General features: G+C 34.2%; 1 protein-coding gene across 1 annotated transcript in view; it reads left to right on the forward strand.

Annotated features, from left to right (window-relative positions):
• Positions 1-3,691: 3,691 nt before the first annotated feature.
• The window catches only part of LOC107744560 (adhesion G-protein coupled receptor G2-like), a 20,407-nt gene continuing 15,657 nt past the window's right edge, over positions 3,692-8,441 (forward strand). The window contains exons 1-12 of the mRNA XM_016558275.1: positions 3,692-3,839; positions 3,982-4,079; positions 4,194-4,252; positions 4,413-4,461; positions 4,609-4,640; positions 4,734-4,882; positions 4,958-5,068; positions 5,179-5,253; positions 5,762-5,847; positions 5,917-5,981; positions 6,068-6,216; positions 6,310-6,436. Of these exons, the coding sequence (XP_016413761.1) occupies positions 3,692-3,839; positions 3,982-4,079; positions 4,194-4,252; positions 4,413-4,461; positions 4,609-4,640; positions 4,734-4,882; positions 4,958-5,068; positions 5,179-5,253; positions 5,762-5,847; positions 5,917-5,981; positions 6,068-6,216; positions 6,310-6,436 (1,148 nt within the window). The remainder of the gene's footprint in view (positions 3,840-3,981; positions 4,080-4,193; positions 4,253-4,412; positions 4,462-4,608; positions 4,641-4,733; positions 4,883-4,957; positions 5,069-5,178; positions 5,254-5,761; positions 5,848-5,916; positions 5,982-6,067; positions 6,217-6,309; positions 6,437-8,441) is intronic.

The raw sequence follows: 8,441 nt of genomic DNA on the forward strand, positions 1-8,441 counted from the left end.
TGTGCCCGGTTCACTTGCTGTTCCAGCAACTTCCACTCCATCATCAGCTTTAGTAAAATAACCTGATAGCTGGGGAATTTACTAAATCATGTTTTTTTTATGTTGTTTGTATTTGAAGTTTTTCGTTTTTTGAGCCCCTCTCTCTTTTAGAATTGCTGACATTTTTACTTATTGGAATGTTGTTCTTTGCGCGACCATTTCCAGATTACTCCAGAACAAAGTGAAGAGAGGTGAATGCAGACATACTGGGCAGCAATCACCTGATAGATACGTGCGCATATCGTTCAAAAGTCAAATATAGAATAAATGCATTTGATTGGTAAACCAAATTCAAACTTTACGTTTCAATCTCAAATGGTAATGCATGGAATTTACTGAAAAGCTCAACTAAATAACAGCGTGGTGGCTTTGGCGATCGGCGCTCCAGTCAATCTACTCCACAGCCAATCACGGGCCCCCTCCTTGCTCGGGCCCCGGGGCTTCAGCCCGGCTAGCCCAATGGTTAAAACGGCCCTGATCGCAAGTCATTTGGTTTAGATTGGAACTTCAGAGCGGGTTATTTAGATCGGGACTTCGGAGTGCTTATCGCAAATCATTTGATTGAGATCAGGACTTTGGAGCATGTTCGCGAATCTTTTGATTCAGATCGGGAATCTTTTTTTTCTGGTTTCTTTCTTTCTTTTTTCTTAAACAGTTAAAAACATCCAACCATTAAGAGAGTACAGTTCTAAAAACAAAACAAAGAAAAAAGAAAGTAAGAAAGATACAGATATAAATCCCTTAAGAAAGTTAACCATGGTTTTATTATAGCTAGTAAAATTGTTGTTTTATATTTTTATTTATTTATATATTTTTTCTTTTTTCTTTCTTTCTTTTTTTTTTACATTGTGTGTTTTTTTTTTTGTATTAAAACCATGGTTAATTTTCATAAGGGATGTTTTGCCAGGTTAACAAAAAAGTAATACATTTACACCTTAAGAAGACCCATACTGTAGGATGAATATAGAGATGCATTTTCACTGTTTTAGGCTTATCAGAGCTTTGGAGAGTTTCCATATCTACTTATCTAGATCAACTTTGAATAAAGAAAAGAGAGCTTGAGGGCCAGATTTTTGTTTATGTGGTATTTTGGAATAAAGACAAGGATGTTCAATAACACAGAATGTCCAAATAAAATCAGCAACTATGCCACTCATCTCTCTAAATATTTAAAAACACTGGTAATGAAATCTGACAATGACATGAAATCTAAAATTACAAGCACTGTTGTTGTTGTTTTAGTTATTTCATTATAATTTAAAAGAAATTACAGGCCATTAATTATAAAACTTGTTCCATGTCATTTAATATCTATGTTACAATGGCAGACACATATTTTATTTTGGAACTAATAAAAAAAAATATATACTATACAGGTGCATCTCAATAAATTAGAATGTCGTGGAAAAGTTCATTTATTTCAGTAATTCAACTCAAATTGTGAAACTCGTGTATTAAATAAATTCAATGCACACAGACTGAAGTAGTTTAAGTCTTTGGTTCTTTTAATTGTGATGATTTTGGCTCACATTTAACAAAAAATAATAAAAATCACAAAGTATGTCTCCAAGTGCAAAAATGCAAATGTCTGTCCAAATAAAAATTATGTAATCAAGCTCAGAGAGAGCTTTGGGTTGCCACTATAAAATCGAATTAAATTTGTTTGGTGAGAGCTATCTGGAAGAACCAAATCTAATCTGAACACCTGAGGAGGAACATTACCTGAACTGTTTGCTTAAGATCTGAAACAACTTCCTGTTAAGATGGTAGGCTCATACTGGCCACACAAATATATGCAGTACTGCGCATGTCAGGAAAACATGAACAGTTCTGCATATTCATTGACATCTGCTGTCTTTTGTGACATTATTACTATTATTATTGCATTTCCAAAAATACAGCATGTGGATCTTTCATACTTTGGTGATCAATCCCTCCAGCTTCAATCACATGCTGCTCTTATTATCACTAAGCTTTTACAGAACAAGCTGACACAAATACATTATCCGCCCACCATTGACTCTATATCAGAAATATTCTTCCTATTTAGCAAGAGTCATGCCTTTGCTGCTGTATTTCATCACACAACGTGCACCATTAATCTTTAACCATTAAATGAGGTGTGTCTTCTTCCACATTCATGAGTGATAATCATAAACCAAATTAAAAAAAACAAGCATACATCTCAATCAGAATTACCGATCTGGGTCTCAGTGGTGTGAAAAAGAAACAGATTCATTAAATGAAAGGGCTAAACTAACTGGTTCATCATAAGATTAACTGGTTCCGGATACTGTTCCTTATTGACCCATGTACGGATCCTTTTATGTTTATTACTGTCTTTATGATTAATAAATAACTTATCAACAAGAGATTGGGCGTGGATTTTGTCTCCTTTGAGGAAAGGTCCTGTGCTGGATATATTTAGAGGACAATACCCTCATATCATTTTCTAGCTTGAATTGGGTTTCCATCATTTACGTTGTTTTGTTAATACTTGTGTGTTTTTCATTCTAGAGAAATGTCATAACACAGTAAGTAGTAATTTAATTCATGATGAATTAAATTACATAACATGGTAATGTAATCAATGTTTCTCTTTATGGATGGTTTGCCTTTTCTAACTTTAAACATAGAAAGTTTTAATTTAAATGCTTTGAATTTGAAAGGTTTTTGAACTTTTTCTTTTCAGTTAGGACACCATAGAAATACTTTCTCTTTTTATTTATTTATTTTTTAGATATATCATGCATACCTTCAATAAATACCTGCTTGTGACTGTTTACATGTGGATTTTGGGCTCTTCTCTCAATTGTGCAGGTATGATTTTTCTCTAAACTCTCATTTATTTTGTAATTATCTTTTTTTTCCCATGTTCGTGTTACTCTATTTCTTGGGAAAATATCAGTAAAAGTTTTTCTATTGCTAAAAAGGATATTACTTGTTGATTATTATAATTTTTTAGTGAAGGGAAAGGCCTGTGTTTAACTCTGTTATGTTTGACATTTATAAGTGTCTGTTAATAGTGACAAGAGCTAAGAATGACAAGTCATATTTTGCTTGTTAACATGTGAGTGATCGTTTTAAAAAGACTGATGCAATCCGTTGCATTAATTGGTTTTGTTCAACCAAAACTTTGCTCTTAGCTGAAAATAGATGCCTAATCTGTAATCTGTAACTTTTAGGTGCAAGCCTATGGGGGATGAAGACGGCCTTTACTAGCCGATCCTGTGTTTGGCTGCTGAATAAAAGAGCTATCATCCCACCTTTAGTGGAACTGAGTGTCTGCGTCAACCTCAGTAGAATGATTGGCACTTCTGAATGGACTGCTTTTGACTACAAAGGTCCAGGTCAACAGCACATGGAGTTTGGCTTAGCTGGAAATATGGGCAATGTAAAAGCCTCTCTTTTTGGAGAAGAATGGACAGTTGCTTATGACATGCCTGTAAACATGTGGCACACAGTTTGTCTGACATGGTCGAGTCATAATAGGCTTTTCCAGGTGATCATTAATAAAGCAGTTTTTGAATTTCCCTTGAATGAAAAGTCACCCAGGTACCTTGCCGCAAATGGTACCCTGAGTTTGGGAGTGTCACATCATTTTGTTGGAGGTTCTATTGATTTTGAGACTGGGAAGAACTTTCTGGGGGACATGTCCTTGTTCCGGATGTGGGGAGTGCAGATGAGTCCACAGCAGCTGGATGCACGCAGATGTGTAGATGGGAATATTGTGACTTGGAGAGAGCAAGATTGGGATTATCAGAAGTGTCCACCCATTCCGGATGACAACTTTCTTTGCGGTGAGAAATTGCTCTCTGTAAAGAGTACAAGACTATTTCTAGAAGAGGAAATATAGAATGAATGTTACAATAACTTGTGTTATATGATGAAATGCATTATTGTCATTGCATTCTAATTAACTGTATCTTCACCACATTTCAGAATCATCAAAATATAAAATTCAAATGAACACAGCTATTACACAAAATATCAATAATGATAATACTGAAAATTATATCCAGGAAATTGTTTTAATCTGGGTAAGATAATATTTCCATTTATGTGTGTATATAATGTTATAATATATATAACATTTAACATTTTCACTTACACATTAGCATTTATATACTGAATTGATATATTTTTAATTTCAGCTGAAGCACGTTTTCCCTCAGAAAATATCAGTGCATTCTGTGTTCCTGTCAAATTTAAGGTAATTATTTCATTTTTTAAAACTAACTAACCAACGAGCAAACATACATACATAGATATCCAAATATTTGTACAACTTGCATTATGTAAGCATGTGATGTTATATGGTATCCATGCAATGTTATGTTATTTTATTGTCTAAGAGAAGTGCCAAAATTTAGCCCTCAAACAGGAGCTGGTTTAGCTGGACAAAATATGGAGGAAATTCAGGTATAGCATATACCATAATTATTCATGATTAAGTGGACATATATAATTTATATCCTTATATTATAACACTGCAAAACACTAAAACATTAAAACATATAACATATAGCAATGTTTTACATATAAATGTAACATTATGCTTCTTTGAAGGGCACTGTAAAGTCACCAGTCAAGACACAATGGTAAAAATTATCATACACCCGCAATACACAAATATATGTCACAAGTTTATATCAAACCATCTAAAGGAGGATTTGTCATGTTTGTGGTCTTAGGTTTGATTGTGTGGTGTTTGTGAGAGTGATACCTGCAGCTGATGTGAGTGAAACAGTGTCTATGATACAGGGGCTGTTAATACCCATCTATATCTACAACAACATCCTCCTGAAAACAAACCCAGCATCTATAAACATCCTCTCAGTAGGTACGTAGCTGTCTGTAAGCGGTTGGAAGAGGAGCGTTCAGTCAACAAAAAAAGTCACTGTTTTGAATTTTACAGCTGTCTTTCCCAACGCGACTTCAAATCCTGCTTTGACCACTGTTGCACCAGTCTCAAGTACAAATATTACAATATCAGGTCTGTGCCATTCAGAGCTTCATAACTCACCAAGTAAATGCTTTTATTAATCCAGAAGACTTTTCACCATAATTCATATACAAAAGTACTAAAAACTCACATTCCTTTTCAAGAGCTCATATGCAAAACATTTTGTTCTTCAGGAACCCGCACAGCATCACAAACACTGGCAATGGAAAAGATCTGTTTAATCACTTCAGGCTTCATTTCAAACAGAGGTGAGTTAAACAATGACATAACACATATTTTTGTATGGTTTGTACATTGTGGATATACCAGAATCTTTGAAAAACAAATAAAGTGACAACTATGTAAAACATATTTAAATGCAGGTTTTATGAGGGTAACAAATCTTTGTGCAAAATATAGAATCATATTGAATAAATTATCCTTATTATGTGTTTCTTTTAAATGAGTGATATTATTTTCTGTCAAATAATGTGTAAATATTTTGCAGTATATTATGTTGTATTTTAAACAGTTAATTTAATTGGTAACACTTTATTTTAAGGTGTCCTTATTACACATTTCACATGTACTTACTATTATAATAACAATAAACTATTCATAATTACATGCAAGTAAACCTAAGCCAAACCCTAATCCTAACTCTAAACATATAGTAAGTACATTTAAATTTTACTCAGTACTTAAATGTATAATTATACTGTAACAAGGACACCTTAAATTAAAGTTTAACCATTTAATTTACTAATGTTTCACCAGATTTTGGAGACATTTTTTATAGAGTTTATCTCAATCTAACAATGAGTGGCAGCATCACAGACCCTCAACACACTATACAGCAATGGGTGAGTAATGACATATTCTAAAAAGTAATTTGGACCATACCTTTGTATTTGACGTGCTTCTTTCTTCAGCTTCAGCAAACACTGGGAAAATGCAACATGGATGTTTGGAACCTTGTGATAAAAGGAGGTCCTAAGTAAGTGTCCCAACATGGAATACATGATACACGCAAATGCAGATGAAATAGATGCTGTATTGTTACTCAAATAAAATATTTTTCAGGTACATCACTACTTTTCAGGTTCAGGCTATGGCACCAGTGAATGTCACAGCAACAGAGAGACTGATTTTTGAACTTTTGACAAAAGGATACACCAATGCTACCATCAGTATCAGTGTCCCGTCCGGTGAAGTTAACATCAGCCATATAGGTACTGTCTGATTTTGGCCTTATACTGGAATTAAAGACATATTAATGGAGCCAAAATATGTGTATGGTTTCTCAATGCTGTTTATTGTTGCAGAACCAGGCCTTTGTCCAGAGGAAACCATGCTCACAGTGTATGGTGTATACATGTGGCCCGAAATGACAGTTCAAAGTGAATATAGCATGGGGTGTGTAAGAGGGAATGAAATTGCTTCAAGGTTTTGGTAAGTACTACACATTGTGCAGTGGCTTTGCAACTAATACACAGGTTGTTAAAATATGAGCATCAGCCAATTAATCTATTGAGGTATTAAAAAACAAATTTCCAATTTGTTTTATGGACGTTATCATTTTTTAATCGCCATTGCATAAGTGAAATTCTGCTTTGTTTCTATAGATACAATTCAATGGCCCTGGAAAAACATTCAGATAACACTAGTTTGCCATGTGTTTATCTTTGCGTCATTTGGCACACAAACTATACAAACAATCCTGTGCTGCCCTGCTGATTAATATGCCTTATCTTTTTCTTGTGGAAAGCAATATCCTTTAATTGAATAATTAGCTTGACAATACTGCTTGGACTCCTGACAATGCAAATATTAACTCCCAGTACAGCAATATAACACCAGTCACCATTGCATAAAACTGATCTTTTCAAGAGCTCTAAGAAACCTCAGGAAAAGCTGTACTACAATCATTTCTAAAACCTTGAAAATAATATTTTCTTGACATATTCACTGCTGCCAAAATGGGTTTTAATAAAAAATGTGAACATTTTTAAAAGAAAAATGTGATGCTTTGAATGTTCAGAGAACATTCAGAATTAACATTTTCATAACTTGGCAAATCACTGGCAAAACATTCTTTAAAAAATGTTGTTGGCTGGGGAGCTGTCAAAAGTCCTTTGCTGACAAACAAGGGTGTAGAATTTAGTAGGGATGCTAGTTACATGTCCCTAGTAATGTCCATCAACTACTACATTGTCCATAGCTATAATTTTGAGCAAATAATTAAATATGTAACCATGTTTATGTAACCACTGTTGTTGTAATTTCGGCCACATCAGAAATAGGTCATACAATTAATATTACCTTGAGAAGCTAAAGTAAATAACATTCTCTTTAACATTTTTTTTAAAACTAAATGTACAAAGCAAACTCTTGGCTGAAATATCCACAAAATAATAAATAAACGAAATTGTGGTCAAAAGTCTATCATAAATGCGAAAATGTTGGGGTATTTAGATTGGGAGGGGGGGTTGTTCTGCTGTTATGTCCCCTCCAGTGTCAAAATCAAACCTTCACCCTCGCAGTTTTGTGTTCTTTTGCTTCACCCATTTGCTTTTTGACTATCACACTATAATATAGACTAATACAATCCCATTTTAACAATAATTTCTCAAATATTAATTACAATGTATACTAATAAATGTAACATTTATTTACTTAAGTGGTATGAGATGACTGGATGCATTCAACTTATTTCCTATTGAACTGTCACCAACTGAATTGCGGTGGTCAAACTATTTAAAATATAGTGAATTAAGCTACAAACTCAAGCATCAAGCACAATGTTTCCATATAGGATAACATATGTATTTTGAGGTGCTCATCATATTAATGGAGTATTTCACTAATTAGGAGTAAACCGGTTACCTCAAATGAGAATGTTGGATATTATGTTGGATGTTTTGACATGGAAAGCATCTTCAGAATCAGAATTGAAATATGGATATTTTTATTTGTAAACAAAATACATTTTCTGCTTATTTCAGTTAATGTCATAAAACTAGCGAGCTAAGGAAGTAGTAGTATTGACAATATCATATAAACATTGCTGAAGGCGTAAACAACGGAGGAACAGACAAACTATGGAAAGCTGTTTTAACATTTAAAGGTGGGGTAAGTGATTTCTGGTAGCCAATGTTGATACAAAACAAACACGCCCCTACCCCAAAAGGGTCTCGCCCCTATTTTGATAGCTCTGCCCCACACATACGTACGCAACCCAGGCAACGATTATGGCGGAATCTGCTGTATTATTATCTGCTGTATTAAACATATTATCTTACTTTCGGACACACACTGGGAGCTGATGCTTGAAACAGACAGTGGAAGAGGTTTAGACGCTCCAGGCTTATAGGGTGTGGAAATGAATGTGTCTTTATCATAGCTGAAGGGAACGACAATACGATTGCAGATGAACAAACAAGCGAACATGACACAC

The sequence above is a fragment of the Sinocyclocheilus rhinocerous genome, unplaced genomic scaffold, assembly GCF_001515625.1.
Source record: "Sinocyclocheilus rhinocerous isolate Xijiao unplaced genomic scaffold, SAMN03320098_v1.1 scaffold557, whole genome shotgun sequence".
In the NCBI taxonomy this organism is placed as follows: Eukaryota; Metazoa; Chordata; class Actinopteri; order Cypriniformes; family Cyprinidae; genus Sinocyclocheilus; species Sinocyclocheilus rhinocerous.